Here is a 20,235-nt window from a genome sequence, read left to right on the forward strand (position 1 = left end):
ACTGCTAAGCCATCCCTCCAGCCCCCAGTCCATTATTTAAAAAAACATATTTATTAATTTATTTGAAAGAGAGAAAGAGGGAGAGAGGGAGAGAGGGAGAGAGAGAGAGAGAATGGGTACACCAGGGCCTCTAGCCACTACAAAGGAACTCCAGAGGCATGTGCCACCTTATGCATTTGGCTTATGTGGGTAATGGGGAATCAAACTTGGCCCTGTGGCTTTGCAGGCAAGCGCCTTAACTGATAAGCCATCTCCCCAGTCTTCTCTCTCTCTCTCCCTCTCTCTTTCTCTTGCTTTTGAGGTAGGGTCTCACTCTAGCCCAGGCTGACCTGGAACTCACCCTGTAGTTCCAGGCTGGCCTCAAACTCACAACAATCCTCCTACCTCCTGAGAATTAGGACTAAAGGCGTGCATCCACCATGCCCAAGCCTTCTTATGTTATTGACTACAAACTCCCTCAAGCATTTTCATTTAGACACCTCCGCCTTCCTTCCACCTGCCCATCGTCATAGTCGCTAGCTACTCTTAATTTTTTTTTTTTTCTTGGTTTCTCGAGGTAGGGTCTCACTCTAGCCCAGGGCTGACCTGGAATTCACTATGTTGTCTCAGGGTGGCCTCGAACTCATTGTGATCCCCCCACCTCTGCCTCCCGAGTGCTGGGATTAAAGGTGTGCGCCACCACACCTGGCATCTACACTAATTTTTAAATTTTTTGTTTGTTTATTTATTTGAAAGAGACAGACAGAGACAGAAAGAGGCAGAGAGAGAGAGACAGAATGGGCAAGCCAGGGCCTCCAGCCACTGAAAATGAACTCCAGACTCATGCGCCCCCTTGTGCATCTGGCTAATGTGGGTCCTGGGGAACCGAGCCTCGAACTGGGGTCCTTAGGCTTCACAGGCAAGCGCTTAACCGCTAAGCCATCTCTTCAGCCCATCTACGCTAATTTTTGAACAGCCTTCAAGTGCAGTATCAAGTATAGGTGTTAACTGTTTGTGGAGGGAAAAATGAATCGTTATCAGCTCTCTCACTGGGGATGAGTACAACTGACTTCTAACTAAACAAAGTTAGGAGATTCTTGGGCTGGAGAGATGGCTTAGCAGTTAAGCGCTTGCCTGTGAAGCCTAAGGACCCGGGTTCGAGGCTCGATTCTCCAGGACTCACGTTAACCAGATGCACAAGGGGGCGCACGTGTCTGGAGTTCGTTTGCAGAGGCTGGAAGCCCTGGCGCGCCCATTCTCTCTCTCTCCCTCTGTCTTTCTCTCTGTGTCTGTTGCTCTCAAATAAATAAATAAAAACAAAAAAGTTAGGAGATTCTTGGCACAGGTGGACGGACTATCAGGGGATTGCTTTTACCTGAAGCAAGACTTTTACACACTGTGGCTGGCAGGAGATGGTGGCCAAATGCAGGGCGGTACTTCCTGGAAAGAAAGAAAGCAAGCGGGTGGCCCCGTGGACGTGGGTGACTCACGGGGAGGGAAGGCAAGAGACGCACAGATAATCAGAGGGAGATTACAGAGAGAAGCTCTCAGCCCCACAGGGCTGGAAAGTCCTGTTCTCCAAGCAGCTGGCACCTGTGATAGAGCTGAGAAAGGGGGCGAGGTGTGCCCAGTTTCCAGGGAGGAGAATCCACGGAGGGACGCTGGTCGGGACTTGCTGGGGAAGGGCGCAAGGGTGCTCAGTGGGAACCCCAGCCGTGTAGTATAATGCCGTCCAACTCACCATCCTCGTTCTTGCTGTTGATGTCAGCCCCGTTTGCAAGCAGTATTGTCAGACACTCGGTCAGGCCTTTGGAAGCCGCCAGATGAAACCTGCCAGTGTCAAAGCCACGAGGCAAAACAAAAGGATTAGGGAACAAATAACAAGTAGAGTCCTTTCCTTTCCTTTCCTTTCCTTTCCTTTCCTTTCCTTTCCTTTCCTTTCCTTTCCTTTCCTTTCCTTTCCTTCCCTTCCCTTCCCTTCCCTTCCCTTCCCTTCCCTTCCCTTCCCTTCCCTTCCCTTCCCTTCCCTTCCCTTCCCTTCCCTTCCCTTCCCTTCCCTTCCCTTCCCTTCCCTTCCCTTCCCTTCCCTTCCCTTCCCTTCCCTTCCCTTCCCTTCCCTTTCCTTCTTCCTTTCCTTTCTCCTTCTCTTTTTCTTTCCCTCCCTTTCTCCCTCTCTCCTTCCTTCCTTTCTTTTTCTTTGTTTTTTAAGGTAGGGTCTCGCTCTAGTCCAAGTTGACCTGGAATTCACTCTGTAATCTCAGGGTGGCCTTGAACTCATGGTGATCTTCCTAAGTCTGCCTCCCAAGTGCTGGGATTAAAGGCATGTCCCACCACGCCTGGTTTATTTTTATTATTTATTTATTTATTTTTTTGAGGTAGGCTTGCACTCTAGCCCATGCTGACCTGGACCTCACTGAGAGTCTTATTTATTGTTTTGAGCATGTTTAATACCCCAAGTTATTTTTAAATACTTTATTTATTTATTTGTTTATTTGAAAGAGAGAGAGAGAGAGAGAGTAATATAGAAATAGGCACGTAGAGAGAGAGAGAGAGAGAATGGGCCTGCCAGGGCCTCCAGCCACTGCAAACAAATTCTAGATGTGTGTGCCTCCTTGTGCATCTGGCTTACTGGGTCCTGGGGAGTCGAACCTGAGTCCTTTGGCTTATGCAAACAAGCACCTTAACTGCTAAGCCATCTCTCCAGTCCACCCCAAGTTTTCTTTTTTAAATTTTAAATTTTTATTAACATTTTCCATGATTATAAAAATATATCCCATGGTAATTCCCTCCCTCCCCGCTGACACTTTCTCCTTTGAAATTCCATTCTCCATCATATTACCTCCCCATCTCAATCATTGTAATCACATATATACAATATCAACCTATTAAGTACCCTCCTCCCTTCCTTTCTCTTCCCTTTATGTCTCCTTTTTAACTTACTGGCCTCTGCTACTAAGTATTTTCCTTCTCACGCAGAAGCCCAATCATCTGTAGCTAGGATCCACATATGAGACCCCAAGTTATTCTGATTGGTGCACATCCAGAATTTTTTTTTTCCAGGTAAGGTCTCACTCTAGCCCAGAACTCACTCTGTAGTCTCAGGCTGGCCCCAAATTCCCAGTAATCCTCCTACCACTGCCTTCTACCCAAGTACTGAGATTAAAGACGTACACCACCATGCCGGGTTAAATCCAGTTGGTTTGTTTTTCGAGGTAGGGTTTTTGCTCTGGCCTAGGCTGACCTGGAATTCACTATGTAGTCTCAGGGTGGCCTTGAACTCACGGCAATCCTCCTACCTCTGCTTCCCAAATACTGGGATTAAAGGTGTGTACCATGATATTTGGCTAAATCCAGAATTTTAAAAACTATTTTTATTTTTATTTATTTATTTGAGAGGGAGAGACAGACAGAGAGAAAGAGAAAGAATGGGTGCATCAGGGCCTCCAGCCACTGCCAGTGAACTCTAGACGCATGCACCGCCTTGTGCATCTGGCTTACGTGGGTCATGGGGAATAGAACCTGGGTCCTTTGGCTTTGCAGGCAAACACTTTAACCGCTAAGCCATCTCTCCAGCCCTAAATCCAGAATTTTTATCTTAGCTTTTATTTATTTAGATATAGGATCTTACTCTCACTGAACCTGATCTCCCAGTCCTCCTGGCCTCAGCCTATGATCACAGCCACGTGGGACTCTCCCTGGGAGGGAGAGGTTACATAAACGCTGCTGGTTATGTTCAATCCCCCAAAAAGCAGAGAAAGCAGCTCCCCGGTCTGGCTTCCTCAGAAGAGAAGCCTCTTCCATGACCTACAGTCATGAGGTCAAAGGAAATTACTGGAAAAGCTAGAAACAAGGGCTGGCACATCTCAAGGGATTTCAGACCGTGGCAGGGCACCCAGGGCACCCAAGGCTCCCTGTCTGTGAGCAAAGAGCCCTTAGCAGAGCCGAGGTGTCACAGAGAGTCAGTCAGCACACAGCAAGAGAGTGACAGTGGGGATTTCCTATGTCCTAGTCACTCCTTCTGTGACTCCCATAGTTTATGACTTCATTTCTAATTTCTCACGCATACACACCCTTCTTCTTGGGTGGTGAAGAAACTATGCTTGGCACATTCATCCTTTGTTGGTTTAATGAGCTTTACATCTTTTGTTTGTTAAGGTAGGATCTCACTGTAGCCCAGGTTGACCTGGAATTCAATGTGTAGTCTCAGTGGCCTTGAGTTCAAGGTGATCCTCCTACCTCGGTCTCCCAAATGCTGGGATTAAAGGCGTGCACCTGGCCTGGTTGTTTCAATGTCATGTGCTACATTTTTCTATATTTTATTTATTTTATTTGAGAAAGAGGCAGAGAGAGAGAAAGAGAGAATGGGCGTACCAGGGCCTCCAGATGCGTGCACCCCCTTGCGCATCTGGTTTATATAGGTCCTGGAGAATCGAACCAGGATCTTTCGGCTTTGCAGGCAAAGGCCTAAACCGCTAAGCCATCTCTCCAGTCCCGCACTCCATCTTTTGTAAGTCAGCGTTGTCACTGTGGGAATGTGGGCTGTGTGCTGGATAGGGCTTGGGGATGACAAAAACTCGTCCCTGTGTGTGATGCTTGATACGTGGCAAAAGTTCACTGCTTGCCAATGCAATCAACAAAACGGGTTCTGGAGCCCCAGGAATTCTCTGCTCACTCTGAAGTTTGAGGGTTTCAAAAGGAACCATATGGGTCTGGTGTGGTGGTGCACATGGTTAATCCCAGCACTCGGGAGGCAGAGGTAGGAGGATCACTGTGAGTTCAAGGCCACCCTGAGACTACATGGTGAATTCCAGGTCAGCCTGGGCTAGAGTGAGACAGTACCTTGAAAAACCAAACCAACAAACAAAAAACACAAAATAAAATAAAATAAAATAAAATAAAATAAAATAAAATAAAATAAAATAAAATAAAATAAAATAAAATAAAATAAAAAAAAATAAAATATAAAATAAAATAAAATAAATGAGGAACCACAAGCCAGAGAAGGGTCAAGAGGACTTACGGGGACTGGCCATTGGAGTTGAGCTTGGTGGGGCGGGCCGACTTCCTGGAGGCCAAGGCAGCCACACGTCCCACGTCCCCCCGCTGCACCGCCTCAAGAAGCTTCTGATCACGACGGTTCCATCTCTCCACCTGGCCCAGAGTTAAAAATTGGGTGAGGATTGGGGAGGGTGATGGTGTGGAGACACAAGAGCGGCAGATGGTTGGATGCCAGGCAAGGGCCGAGGAACATGCTAGAAGTCTTCCTACTGCTTCACGGGTCACTCGCCCTCCATCATTTATCATTCGGTCTATATTAGGTGGGCCAGCTAGATATCAACTATGTAATGTGTCATCAAGAAGTATAGCTAAGGGGTGTTGGAGAGGTGGATTAGCGGTTAAGGCGCATGCCTGCGAAGCCTAAGGACCCAAGTTTGATTCTCCAGGTCCCACGTAAGCCAGATGCACATGGTGGCACATGCAGATGGAGGTCATTTGCAGTGGCTGGAGGCCCTGGTGTGCCCATTCTCTGTCTCTAATAAATAAATTTAAAAAATTTAAAAAAAAAGAAAGTCTAGCTAAGGGCTGGAGAGATGGCTTTGTGGTTAAGGCATTTGCCTGCAAAGTCAAAGGATCCAAGTTAGATTCCCCAGGACCCACGTAAACCCAATGCACAAGGGGACACATGCATCTGCATCTGGAGTTTGCAGCGGCTGAAGGCCCTGGTGTGCCTATTCTCTCTCTAAAAGAGAAAGAGAGAGAGAGAGAGCAGGCAGGGAGAAAGGAAAGAGGTTGAAAGAAAAGAAGTATAGCTAAGAAAAAGAAGACAACATACAGCTATTGGTCTGTAGAGATTGCTTAGCAGTTAAGGTGCTTTGCTGCAAAGCAGGACCCAAGTTTCTATTCTCCAGGACCCACGTAAGCCAAATGCACAAGGTGGCACATGTGTCTGGAGCTCGTTTGCAATGGCTGGAGGCCTTTGTGTGTCCATTCTCTCTGTATATATATCTGCCTCTTTCCAGACCCTACCTTGGGGGAAAAAAAGAAGTATAGCTAGTAACTGCCTTAGTTAGTTAGTGAGACCCTACCTTGAAAAACAAAACAAAACCAAAAAATGATTCATCTGGGTGTGGTGGCTTTTATGCACCTGTAGTCCTAATCAGTACTGTGGTCAGTCTGGGCTTACAGTGTGATGGATGCGGGGAAATTGGGAGTTTAAAGCTAGCCTCAGCAATATACCAAGCTTTGAGGCCTGCCTAGTGTACATGAGAGTTTGTCTCAAAAAAAAAAAAAAAAAGAATCCCAGTGCCAGGGGTGGGTTACCTCCCAGCAAGTTGTTGGTCAGGGAGGCCCCGAGATCCCAAAGCAATGCAGGCCATTCCCAGGGCTCTTGGCTGGCCCCCAGAACTAGACAGTAAGACCTCATCGCTGAAGAAACCACATGCTTAGGGGACAGGACGAGAGATCAGCTGGAAGCGTCTTCCTTACCAGCCAGCTGTCACAGTGTTGGAAAGTGCTCGTCAGGCTGCTGGGGGAAGACGTCATCAAGTCTCAATGAGCAGTAGACCCTGAGAGCTGCACAGCCGGGCAAATGTCACCGCTGGAACCGTAAGGGCCTGTCAGTTATAGGGACAAGCAACTGATCTCTGATTGGATTTAAGGCACCAAAAATCTACTGAAAAACGACAGGCCAGAGAGATGGCTTAGTGGTTAAGGCACTTGTCTACAAAGCCAAAGGAGCCAGGTTCGATTCCCTAGGACCTATATGAAGCCACATGCACAAGGTGGCACATGCATCTGGAGTTTGTTTGCAGTGGCTAGATGCCCTGGCGTGCCCATTCTCTCTTTCTCTTTCAAATAAACAATAACCGCCCGGCATGATGGTGCATGCCTTTAATCCCAGTACTTGGGAGGCAGAGGTAGGAGGATCACCGTGAGTGCAAAGCCTGGACTAGAGTGAGACCCTACCTTGAAAAACCAAAAAATAAAATAAACAAAATTTTAAAAATATATTAACAAAAATCTAATCAAAACCCTGTGGCTGGGGTGATCATAGGCCCTGGGGGAAGCTACTATTATTATTTGGCTAAATGGATAGGTTATGCCCATCAAATTGGCCCCTACATATTAATTTTATGTCAATAGGTTAGTGCTGCTCTCACTTTGTAAAAACTTTTAAAATATTTTATTTACTTATTATTTAAGAGAGAGAGAAAGAGATGAAAAGAGTAGAGAATGGGCACGCCAGAGCCTCCAGCCACTGCAAAAAAGCTCCAGATACATGTGCCACCTTGTGCATCTGGCTTACAAGGGTGCTGGGGAATTGAACCTGGGTCCTTAGGCTTCACAGGCAGGCACCGGTTAGATACGCCATCTCTCCAGCACTGCTCTTGCTTTTGATCAGAGAAGCTTCATTTTGCAGATGGTGGTGACTACTGGAGAGGCTCAAAACTAGACAAAGTGCTGAGAAGTGACAGTTGAGTGTTCAGCATTAAATGAGATTTCTCTATCACACCCCCAAGGCTCAGGGAACATTGTGGAAGAGGTGGCGGGAAGAATATAAAGAAACAAAGGTTGGGGAGGAGAGCTTTGGAATACTGTTTTCCAGACACAAGGTGATCATTAGATGCCTGACCACATAACAGGTGGTCATAAACTTTTTTAAAATTTTGTTTATTTATAATTTATTTGAGAGCGAGAGCGAGAGAGAGAATGGATGCACCAGGGCCTCCAGCCACTGCAAACGAATTCCAGACGCATGTGCCACCTTGTGCATCTGGCTAACGTGGGTCCTGGGGAATCGAGCCTCGAACCAGGGTCCTTAGGCTTCACAGGCAAGCGCTTAATCACTAAGCCATGTCTCCAACCCCAACAACCATTTTCCTTACCTGCAGGAGACCTATACAATACTGAGCCCATGTTGTCATGGATGGTGAAGGAGGGAAAAAAGAATACATCCAAATAGGACTAGTTGGGAATTAAAGGGGTTCAGAGGAAAAGGACTAGGGGACCAAAGAAAGTGAACAGAGGAGGGGGCTGGAGAGATGGCTTAGCCCTTAAGGCATATGCCTGCAAAGCCAAAGGACCCAGGTTCAATTCCCCAGGATATATATATATATATATATATATATATATATATATATATATATATATATACTTTATATATTATTTAGTGGGAGTCACACTCTATAGCTCAGACTGACCTCAAACTCAAGATCCTTTTAGCTTCAGCCTAAGTGCTGCCATTATAAGTGAACCCTTAAAAAATTCTAAGTGGGGGCTGGAGAGATGGCTTGGCGGTTAAGCGCTTGCCTGTGAAGCCTAAGGACCCCGGTTCGAGGCTCGGTTCCCCAGGTCCCACGTTAGCCAGATGCACAAGGGGGCGCACGCGTCTGGAGTTCGTTTGCAGAGGCTGGAAGCCCTGGCGCGCCCATTTTCTCTCTCTCCCTCTATCTGTCTTTCTCTCTGTGTCTGTAGCTCTCAAAGAAATAAATAAAAATTAAAAAAAAATTCTAAGTGGGGGGCTGGAGAGATGGCTTAGCGGTTAAGTGCTTGCCTGTGAAGCCTAAGGACCCCGGTTCAAGGCTCGGTTCCCCAGGACCCACATTAGCCAGATGCACAAGGGGGCGCACGTGTCTGGAGTTCGTTTGCAGAGGCTGGAAGCCCTGGCGCGCCCATTCTCTCTCTCCCTCTATCTGTCTTTCTCTCTGTGTCTGTCTCTCTCAAATAAATAAATACAAAATGAACAAAAAAAAATTTAAAAAAAATTCTAAGTGGGGCTGGAGAGATGGCTTAGCAGTTAAGGCATTTGCCTGCAAAGCCAAAGGACCTTGGTTCAATTCCCCAGGACCCACATAAGCCAGATGTACAAGGGGGCGCACACATTTGGAGTTCGTTCACAGTGCCTGGAGGCACTGGCGCCCCTATTCTCTCCCTCTCTCTTCCTCTTTCTCTCTCTCAAATAAATAAAAATAAAGTTTTTTAAAAAGAAAAATTCTAAGTGCCCAATGTCTAGCCCTTCAAGCATCTTTTTTAAAAACATATTTTATTTATTTATTTGCAAGGGGAAAGAGAGAATGAGAATATGGGTACATCAGGGCCTCCTGCCATTGCAAATGCTCTCCAGATATATGTGCCACTTTCTGCATCTGTCTTTAAATGGGTACTGGGGAATCGAACCAGGGTTGTCAGGCTTTGCATGCAAGCACCTTAACTGCTAAGCCATCGCTCCAGCCCTCAGGCATCCTTTATTTTTTTAATTGTTGTTTTCATGGTTGGGTCTCACTCTAGCCCAGGCTGACATGGGAATCACTCTTTAGTCTCAGGGTGGCCTTGAACTCACTCCTACCTCTGTCTCCCGAGTGCTGGGATTAAAGGTGTGCACTACCACGCCCGGCCTCAAGAATGTTTTTTTAGTTTTTTATTTTTTATTTATTTATTTATGTGAGAGCGACAGACACAGAGAGAAAGACAGATAGAGGGAGAGAGAGAATGGGCGCGCCAGGGCTTCCAGCCTCTGCAAACGAACTCCAGGTGCGTGTGCCCTCATGTGTATCTGGCTAACGTGGGACCTGGGGAACCGAGCCTCAAACCGGGGTCCTTAGGCTTCACAGGCAAGCGCTTAACCGCTAAGCCATCTCTCCAGCCCAAGAATGTTTTTAATTGTCATAATAACTATTGTAAGATGTCCAGCTCCAGGGCCATTCTAGAATGCCTATCGCTCTTGTTCTCTAGGTCTTGCTGGAGCCAAGGAAACCAAACTGACCACTCCTGATTTCGTTTACATTGCCTCTCACCTCTCCCAACTGCTCTTCTTGTCCTTAGTTATTTTACTTTATTTTACTTATTTGAAAGACAGAAAGAGGCAGAGAGAGGAAGAGAGAGAGAGAATGGGTGCTCCAGGGCATCTAGCTGCCGCAAATGAACTCCAGACACATGTGCCACCTTGTGCATCGGGCTAACATGGGTCTTGGGGAATCAAACCTGGGTCCTTTGGCTTTGTAGGCAAGTGCCTTAACTGCTAAGCCATCTCTCCAGCCCCATCCTTAGTTATTTTTAAAAATATATTTTATTTATTTTGGTTTTTTGAGTTGGGTCATGCTCTAGCCCAGGCTGGCCTGGAATTCACTATGTAGTCTCAGGGTGGCCTCAAGCTCATGGTGACCCTACTACCTCTACCTCCTGAGTGCTGGGATTACAGACATTCACCTAATTTATTTATTTGAGAGAGGGACAGAAAGAAGCAGAGAGAGATTGGGTAGGGGCATGCCAGGACCCTTTACCATTGCAGACGAACTGCAAATGCATTGCCACTTTGTACATCTGGCTTTATGTAGGTACTTGGAAACTGAACCCAAGCCATCCGGCTTTGCAAACAAGCACCTTTAACCCCTGAACCGTCTCTCCAGTCCAGTCCTTAGTTATTTGAGAAGTAAACAAAGCCCTGAGCTTCATGTCACAGCTAGGAGCTCAGTTATCAAACCATATCTCTACCCATTGATGGTGGGCCCCCAAATTGGGAAGGAAATCACAGAGTTTCTGTTTCTTGTATCATGTTTACTTGTGCCATTCAGTTACTCTCTATTCCCCTCCCTTCCATGGAAACAAAGGCAAAAGGCAGACAGGTCTCCAGTTATGCTTGAGGAGGCAGAAGAGGAAATCCCTTCCTCCCTTCTTTAGCAGGGAGCAGCTGTCCCAGACAACAGCCACACCCCAGCATGCATTGTTCGATCGTCCCAGCTTGGGTTTTGAGGGTGGAGGAGTAATTACAATAATTGTCGTATTACTGGATGTGAAAGAGACAGCCACGGAAAAGCACCTAAAACTGAAAGCCCACAAAAGCCTGGTTTGGCCCAGAGAGGGGAAAGGAATAAAGAAGGGTGAATGCAATGGTCTCTGGTGTGATGAGCCAGGGCCTGGGTGAGTATTCGTCCTGCTGGGCTGAACTTGGAGCCTGGTTCAATGACATTCTCAACTACGTGACCTCGCGCAAGCCACTAAACACCTCTAGCTCATTTCCTCGTCTACAAAATGTGGGTGATAATCACTACTTCGTCGTGTTGCATTAAGCAGAATGGCTATAAAGGTCTCTTGTAAAACTTTAAGAGTGATATAAGTGTATGACATCCTTGTAACTAAACAGGAAGTAGAAGAAATTGGTGGTGGCACCGTGCACTTTTATGAGGCATAATCTCAACACGCAAGAGGGTAAAGGAAGAGGCGAGGAAAAATAGGGGATTTGGAAGCTCAACAACTCATTTTCAAATACTGTTTATATAGCCAAAATTATTAATTATTAATCGTCAGCACAGGAAAGACTTAAAGCTCTAAACCATAAACTTTTCCTAGGAGAGATGGGAACTGAGATAATACTCCCACTTGCAGCATTTACAACACCTCATGGTCCCTTTAAGTGCTATTTCAGTTAACCTCTTAATATCCTTGGAAAATAGAGATGATATTATCCTAAAGCACACAGAGGTTAGATGATTGTCCAACATCACACAAGAGTGACTAAATTGTGCCGGGCGGGCGTGATGGTGCACACCTTTAATCCCAGCACTCGGGAGAAAGAAGTGGAAGGATGGCCATGAGTTCAAGGCCAGCCTGAGACCACATAGGGAATTCCAGGCCAGCCTGGGCTAGAGTGAGACCGTACCGCAAAAATAAAAGAGTGACTAAATTGGAATTAGAATCTAGGTATTTGGGGCCCGGTCCTAATTTTTACCATCATAATGCATAGTACACGGCCATGGAGGAAGACCTGCTTAGTTCCAGGAAGAGCTTGAGAATGACTCCAGGGCAAAGCTACTTCCCCTCAGACGCTGCTCCCCGAATGGAGAAGAGCCTCCAAACAGGTTCATTGTCAAAGAACAAAATAAGCAAAATGACTCCTCCACACACTGACAGGCCCTGACACGAACGGACCCATCTTCCATTCCTGTGGGAATCAGGCCAGCACCACACACTACTGCCATCAGCTGACCTTAACCTGAAACCTCAGTTTTCTGGTTCAGCCTCTCCCCTCCTCCTCCTCTCCCCATTTCCTGTGAAAAGTTCTCTCTAAATTTCCTAGGCTGGACTGTATGTAATTCACAATCCTCCTGCTTCTTGGGTGCCACCATACCCAGCTCTAGCGCCCTGATTCTAACGCTCTGTCTCTGTGAATGTTAGACGTGTCAAAGCTACTTTGAACCTCACTTTTCTAGCACTACAGTATATAAAGCCCTTAGCTTTGTGTCTGTCACTTATGAAATACACAACAAAGGACAGTTTCCACCTCCGTCCTTCCAGGCTTTGCTGGCTGCACTGGATACTCCTGGCTTTGAAATCTCCACTAGGCAAATGAGTGGAAGGAAGGTATCTTGCTTTTACATAAGCCAGTGAATTGCAGCTGGGCCACACAGGTGGCATCTTAGATACATTCTTTCCAGCTATATAGATCTAAATCCACACACTTGACTTCCTATAGCCTCATTATACCAAGAAGAATTTTATATTTATTTACTGATTTTCAAAGACAGACAGACAGACAGATAGAAGAGAGACACACAGAGAGAATGGGTGCACCAGGGCCTCTAGTCACTGCAAATGAACTCCAGAAGCATGTTGCACATTGTGCATCTGGCTTACGTGGGTCCTGGGGAATCAAACCTGGGTCCTTAGGCTTCGCAGGCAAGTGCCTCAACTGCTAAGCCATCCCTCCAGCCCCCAAGAAGTGTTTTAAATAGGTGGGTAGCTTTCATGAGCAAACCTGAGCAGAGCTGTAGTAAAGGAGACAGGAGAGCCGGGCGTGGTGGCGCACGCCTTTAATCCCAGCACTCAGAGGCAGAGGTAGGAGGATCACCGAGAGATCGAGGCCACCCCGAGACTACATAGTGAACTCCAGGTCAGCCTGGACTAGAACGAAACCCCTCAAAAATTAGAAGAAGAAGAAGAAGGAGGAGAAGAAGACAGGAGGGATGCTTCCAAATGTCAAGTCGGTGCATTGCTCACCTTGGCGCTTTGGAAAGGAGACACTGGATTACCATCGCTGCCCCAGGGGAGCAATCATCAAATTAACCAGCAGAAGACTCAGTAACAAGGACAAGCTTTGTTGTCGTTTCCGCAGCTGAGATTAGGGGCCATTGAGAAGTAATTGTGCCCTCTCCTATCTCTGCCCATCAACCCACAAGCTTCCTATCAAGATGAAAGCACACCTCTGGGTACTGAGGGAGAGAGTGGCTGCCACTGAGGACCAGTGAGAGGAAGTGGAAAGCTGCCCAGAGGACTGGGACCTGGCCCTCGCATTTCAAAGGCAAAAGAAATTCCTCTATGCTGAAGTAGTTCCAGTGACTTAAAAGGATTCCCAGGCCCATTTCTTAAAAGAAAATTATTTATTTATTTATTTATTTATTTATTTATTTATTTATTTATTTATTTATGAGAGAGAATGGATGTGCTAGGGCCTCCAGTCACTGCAAACAAACTCCAAATGCATGCACCACCTTGTGCATTTGTGTTACATAGGTACTGGGGAATTGAACCTGGGTCCTTAGACTTCACAGACAAGCAGGTGCCTTAACCACTACCTGAGGTCCATTTCTTTGTCAGATATAAGACACTCATATGAAGGAATCCTCTACTTTGAGTAAAATACAGTGAGATTATAGGAGCTGGTATTGATCTTACTAGACAGCAGATTATGTATCCTAGGCTGGCTGTGAACTCCCTAAGTAGCCAGGATGACCCTGAACTTCTGACCTTCCTCCTCCACCTCCAAAGTGCTGGCATTATAGGTGTGTGCCACCATGCCCAATTTATGTGGCATTGGGAATCAAACCCAGGACTTCATGTATGTTAAGTGAGCACTCTACTGAACTACATCCCCCAACTCCAGTGTAGATTCTTATTTATTTATTTATTGATCTTGAGAGACAAGAGGCACGCCAGGGCCTCCAGCCACTGCAAACGAACTCCAGACACATGCACTACCTTGTGCATCTGGCTTACATGGGGCCTGGGGAATTGAACCTGGGTCCTTAGGTTTCGCAGGCAAGTGTCTTAACCGCTAAGCCATCTCTCCATCCCTGTAGATTCATTTTTAAATGCTCATTGATCTCTGCTTCAGATGGGGATGTGAGTGGAGATGGGTTGGGAGAGATCTGCTGATACGATTGGGCTTGGGGGTGTCCAAAAAGGCTGTCATGATGCTTCTCTGACAAGTGGGTCCAGCCTGGCTAGTCACTCAAAGGAGTGGAGGAAATTATCATGGGAATTGTGGACAGTTTCATGAGGAAACAATTTGCAGCTGAATGCAACTTGCTTTTAAGTCTTCTACAACACTGATCTAAGGGGGAGAAAAAGGTTTCTTTCCAGCTACATAGTTCTAAACCCAGTCTTTACTTCCTACTCTCTTGCTATACCAAGATCTTGTGATATTAACAAGAGTTTACACTCGGGAGGCAGAGGTAGGAGCATCGCTGTGAGTTCGAGGCCACCCTGAGACTACACAATGAATTCAAGGTCAGCCTGGGCTAGAGCGAGACCCTACCTCGAAAAACCAAAAAGAAGGAGGAGAGTAGTTTAGGATGGGTGGACTTTGCTCACAGTCAAATATCCAAATATCTGGAGTGCTTGAGTCAAAAAGGACAAAGGGACAGTTTCAAATTCTAACATCCTGCCCATTTTCCAGCACCTTGGAAATAAGGCACTGCCCCAGGACTAGAGAATCCAATGGAATGAACTAGATTCCTATCCTTAAGGAGAAAGCTTATTCCACAAGCCTGAAAGGGAGATATAGTGCCGGGAATTTTATTATTTAGAAAGAGTCCAAGCCAGGCATGGTGGCGTACACCTTTAATCCCAGCACTCGAGAGGCAGAGGTAGGAGGATCGCCGTGAGTTCCAGGCCACCCTGAGACTACATAGTGAATTCCAGGTCAGCCTGGGCTAGAGCAAGACCCTGCCTGAAAAAACAAAAATTAAATAAAAAAAGAGTTCCCATGAATAAGAACATAGCTATGAATTAAGACAACAGGGGATGTTTGGGTTTATGTTTCCTGTAAGAGCAAATACCTTTGTGACTGGTTGGTCAATGTGTAGAAACTATGTAGAGAAGCAAATGTAAATGGGACAAAGACAGGTCTCAACAGAGTTCCTGCCGCTCTTGCCTCATAGGTGCCTTCGGGTTTCTGCCCGTGCACAGGGAGATAACTGAGCATTTCTCACATTTGCTTCTTATAACAAGTCAAGTTAGCTAAGCAATACTGCTATAAGCAGCTGGCCAGTCCACTTCTAGATTAGCCAGAATCCCAATGCCCACAGAGAATCCCAGTCCCAGACAGGAAGTAACTCAGTAACACCTTTGGAGAAAGGGGAACCCCTACCTTCCCTGAGCCACCACCTTCTGCTATTTTCCTTCTGTGTTTTGTTTTGGGGGAACACGAGAATAGAGTGATTTCTGCTGGGAACGGGGAGAGACCACACTACCTGCTCACCCGCTCACCGTCACGTGCCCAAAGAAAGCAGAGAACACAAGTCCTAAACCATCCGTGAGCCTTCGGGATGAAGGAGAAACAGGAAGAAACACTCACGGGTCCCAAGAACCAGTGTGATGACCAGACATGCTGCAGTGAACTGGGAAGGGTGGATTCTGCAGGCAGCTCACCCAGTCCCTTGGGGAGCAGCCAGGCTACTGTGTGGCCTCTGGCCATGCCTGGCAGGCTAGCCTTAGATGGCAAGATTAACCCATAGTGTGCAGGCAGAAGGAGGTCCAGGCAAAAGGGGGGTGGGGTGGGGAGTGGAATTGAATGACCGAGGAAGTCAGGCAGAGAGTAAGGGGAGAACAGAGGCTGATGTACGGGGACAACCGTTTGAGAGAGGTTTGGAGTGACGCCCGAGGTTCAGTGGAAGTGACCTGGTGTGGGATGAAGGCGCAACCAGAGGACCCTGGGAGGAAGGTCTGGGGAAGATCCAGTAGTGGGAGAGTTGCTGGACTGAGAGGAAGCAGCCAGGATGGGGACTTGTGGGGACAAGGCAAGGCTGGAAAAGGAAGGGGTGACAGTGTAATGGAGCCAAGGATCAGACAGGGGCTGCGTAGATGCTTGGGGGAGGGGGTGGGTGCGATTTGGTACTGCGAGCCAGAGCGGAAGTGGACAACAGGATTTGCGGAAAGGGACAGGTCTTCAGCAAGCACCCTCGAAGCTGGGGTGAAAGTTGGAGGACAAGAAATGGGCCAAGGGGAAGAAGTTAGGAGGGCAAGCCGGAGGCGGAGGGACAGGTTTTTTTTGCACGGCACCAGCGAGTCGAGCGGGCGCGGGCCCTGCAGGAGCAGCCCTGGGGAGAGTGCGCACGAAGGTCTCCGGGCTGCGTGCGTGCAAACCGGGGCTGAATGGGGGGTGGGTGGGTTGGGTGGGGGGCTTGTGTTCGCACAGCGCTTGGACCCCAGCCTCAGCCCTTCTCCCATCCATCTTGGCACCTTACCGCTACTTGTGAGCTGGAGCAGGAGAAGATGCGCTTCATGGCTGGGGCTAGGGCCACGGGGGGACGGGGACGTGCAGAGAGCCGGGACACCGGTTCCCAAACCCACGGGACTCTGGATGCTGCCGGGCGAGAGACAGCTGTCAAAAAGGGCCGGAGCCGGCCCCGCCCCCTGCCCCGCCCCCCAAATGCCACCTCGCCCAATCAGAGAGCTGGACCCCGGAGGCTGGGCTGCAAGACCACGCCCCCCCGGCCCTGCCCGCCCCGGTCCGCAGTGAGCTCGCAGCCCGCCGCCGTCCCCGGGCCGCCCCCCGGCTGAGTCGCTACCTCGGCTCTCCCAGCCCAGCTGCCCCGAACCCAGTAGGAAGCTCCCCCCCAGGCCCGGCCCGGCCCGGCCTCTCCTCGGTCCAGGGCTGAGGCCACGGCCCGGCCACGCCCACGCCCCGGCCGCAGCCAACCGTCTCCTCCAACCGCTGCGACGCTGCATTCCACCCCGGAGCCCCGTGCACCGCGCAGAACGGCCACAGTGGGGAAACGGGAGGGCGGTTGGCAGTGCCAAGCCCAGGACTGAGCGAGGATGGGCAGCAAGCTGGGGACAGGACCCGAGAGAAAAGGATCAGACCCAACCTCTGTTTTGGGTTTTGTTTTTAATTTATTTATTTGCTAGCAGAGTGACAGAGAGCATGGGCGCGCCAGGGCCTCCAGCCACTGCAAACGAACTATACGGATGCATGCGCCACCTTGTGCATCTGGCTTTTCTGTGGATACTGGGGAATCGAACTCTAGTTGTTAGGCTCTGCAAGCAAGCGCCTTAACTGCTGAGCCCCATCTCTCCAACCCTGTTTGTTTGTTTTCGAGGTAGGGTCTCACTGTAGCTCAGGCTGACCTGGATTTCACTATGTAGTCTCGGGCTGGCCTGGAACACACGGCGACCCTCCTACCTCGGTCACCCGAGTACTGAGATTAAAGGTGTGCGTCACTGCACCAGCTCAGATCCAACCTCTTAAAAAAAATTATTTATTTATTTGAAAGTGGCAGACAGAGAGAGAGAGAATGGGCGCGCCAGGGCCTCCAGCCACTGCAAACGAACTCCAGACGCGTGCGCCCCCTTGTGCATCTGGCTAACGTGGGTCCTGGGGAATCAATCCTCGAACCGGGGTCGTTAGGCTTCACAGGCAAGCACTTAACCGCTAAGCCATTTCTCCAGGCCTTTTTTTCTTTTCTTTTCTTAAAATTTTTATTTATTTGAGAGAGAGAGATAGAGAGAGAAATGGGTGCACCAGGGCCTCCAACCACCGAAAACGAACTTCAGATGCATGTGCCTCCTTGTACATCTGGCTTACATAGGTCCTGGGGAATTGAACCTGGGTCCTTTGGCTTTGCAGACAAGTGCCTTAACCACGAAGCCATCTCTCCAGCCCCCCTTTTTTATTTTGTTTGTTTGTTTATTTGAGAGCAACAGACAGAGAGAAAGAGGCAGAGAGAGAGAAAGAAAGAATAGGCGCGCCAGGGCTTCCAGCCACTGCAAACGAACTCCAGACGCGTGCGCCCCCTTGTGCATCTGGCTGACGTGGGTCCTGGGGCATTGAGCCTCAGAACCGAGATCTTTTTTTTTTTTTTTTTAATTTTTATTAACATTTTCCATGATTATAAAATATATCCCATGGTAATTCCCTCCCTCCCCAGCAGAACCGAGATCTTTAGGCTTCACAGGCAAGCGCTTAACTGCTAAGCCATCTCTCCAGCCCCCTTTTTTATTTTGAATATGGAACGTTTCACAAATTTGCGTGTCATCCTTGCATAGGTGCCATGCTAATCTTTTCTGTATAGTTCCAATGTATAGTATATGTGCTGCCAAAATGAGCCTCAGACCCAACTTCTTAATGCATATTTTCGAAAGGGGCAAAAAGAGAATTTTTCCTGTATGTTTCTCTCTGAAAACAAAAAAAGGACCAAAAACAAATAAACAAACCACCCATCTCCCCTATTTTTACTGCCCTTAAAGACCAAAAATAAACAAGCAAACCAACCAACCATCTCTCCTGTTTTTGCTGCCCTTTAAGTCCAGGTTCTCAGTGATTCTCCATCCTCTATCAGTTAGTCACAGGCACCTGGTCCTCCTACCTCTTTCCTCCTCTTTGAGGCCCTGGAAACCCCACTAAGATGCACAGGAGAACCTATGAGATAAAGACTGAAGTACTTTGCCTGCAAAGTCTCAGGACCCAGGTTCGATTCCCCAGTGCCCATGTAAAGCCAGGTACACAAAGTGACACGTAAACATCTGGAGTTTGTTTGCAGTGGCTGGAGACCCTGGCGTGTCCACTCTCACCTCTTCACCTCTCCCCCTCCCTCTCTGTCTCTAATGAATAAATAAATAAAATTTAAAAAACAAACCTGAAGTACTTAAGTGGCTGACAAGGCTCTTCTGAAGCAGGATCCTTTTGTGCTCAGTCTCATTTTCACACAAAAGCCCAAGTTCAAAGGGCTGTAATCTTTTTTTTTTTTCAAATATTTTAATTAATTTGTTTATTTGAGAGAGGGAAAGAGGGAGAGAGAGAGACAGAGAGAGAGAGAGAGAGAATGGGCACGCCAGGGCTTCCAGCCACTGCAAATGAACTCCAGATGTGGACACCCCCTTGTGCATCTGGTTTACGTGGGCCCTGGGAAATCGAACCGAGTTTCTTTGGCTTTGAAGGCAAGCGCCTTAACCGCTAAGCCATCTCTCCAGCCCAGGGCTGTAATCTTAATCTACTGGAATCTACTGCTGGTGCTCTCTTGGTGGGGTCCATGTAAGGTTTTGTTGTTGTTTCTGGAATTTCCCCCCCCAAAAAAATCTTGTAACCTTGCCCAACAAAATATGCCTCTTGTGTGTGACATAGTCCTAGTATCGGGTACTATTTACCAACAGCACTTCGCACTGGGTGTTGATGCGATTGCTTTACCCAGTACCATGGGCTCTGTGGTGGTATCAGTTGGGTTTTATATTATTCCCGTTGCTTGGAACATTTTAGGCGTTTAACGTCCGCTGATTGAATGAGTAAAGCAACAAGAAAGAAACACTTCCAGTACACTGGGAAAGCCTCTTGTTTCTATATTTGCTTCTCAAACTGGTGTTACTCCAGAGGACTGGGATAGCAAACTTACTGAAGAGCAGGTTGGTGTTCGAAGAAGCCCAGCTCTGGAACTAAGGATGGATGGAGGCAGCAGCAGTCGGTGGACACAAATGATAAATGTGCTCTTTTCTTTATCTTTTTTTTTGTTGTTTTGTTTTGGGTTTTGGAGGTAGAGTCTTACTGTAGCCCAGGCTGACCTGGAATTCACTATGTAGTCTCAGGATGGCCTCGAACTCACGGTGATCCACCTACCGCTGCCTCCCAAGTGCTAGGATTAAAGGTGTGCGCCACCACACCCGGCAAATGTATCTATCTATTTTTGAAGTTGCTTCTGATGCCTTTTAAAACAACTAACATGTAATATGCCTATTTCCTAAAAGCCAGTTAATATAAGATGGTTTTTGGTCAGAAGTCTCTTGAAAAGTTATAATAATTGCATTCATATATTAAGGATCCAGTAATAATTTTTTTTTTTTTCAAGGTAGGGTCTCACTCTAGCCCAGGAATTCACTGACCTGGAGTTCACTCTGTGTTCTCAGGGTGGCCTTGAATTCACAGTGATCCTCCTACCTCTGCCTCCCAAGTGCTGGACTAAAGGCGTGTGCCACCACGCCTGGCAGGATCCAGTAATTCTTTTTTTTTTTTTTTTAATTTTTATTTATTTATTTGAGAGCAACAGACACAGA

At 47.6% G+C, this 20,235-nt stretch overlaps 1 protein-coding gene and 1 non-coding gene across 2 annotated transcripts in view; both read right to left on the reverse strand.

The window, feature by feature from the left end:
* Ankrd35 (ankyrin repeat domain 35) overlaps nt 1-16,555 on the reverse strand; it is a 31,971-nt gene extending 15,416 nt beyond the window's left edge. The window contains exons 1-4 of the mRNA XM_045138577.1: nt 16,440-16,555; nt 5,000-5,130; nt 1,721-1,809; nt 1,355-1,419 (exon numbers count right to left, since the gene is read on the reverse strand). Of these exons, the coding sequence (XP_044994512.1) occupies nt 1,355-1,419; nt 1,721-1,809; nt 5,000-5,130; nt 16,440-16,478 (324 nt within the window). The 5' untranslated portion in view covers nt 16,479-16,555. The remainder of the gene's footprint in view (nt 1-1,354; nt 1,420-1,720; nt 1,810-4,999; nt 5,131-16,439) is intronic.
* A 1,640-nt stretch (nt 16,556-18,195) lies between these two features.
* Nucleotides 18,196-18,301, reverse strand: LOC123456117. The gene has a single exon (XR_006634337.1). It is a non-coding gene; the product is annotated as a U6 spliceosomal RNA (small nuclear RNA).
* Nucleotides 18,302-20,235: the final 1,934 nt, after the last annotated feature.

Source organism: Jaculus jaculus, chromosome 19, assembly GCF_020740685.1.
Source record: "Jaculus jaculus isolate mJacJac1 chromosome 19, mJacJac1.mat.Y.cur, whole genome shotgun sequence".
NCBI classification, from domain to species: Eukaryota; Metazoa; Chordata; class Mammalia; order Rodentia; family Dipodidae; genus Jaculus; species Jaculus jaculus.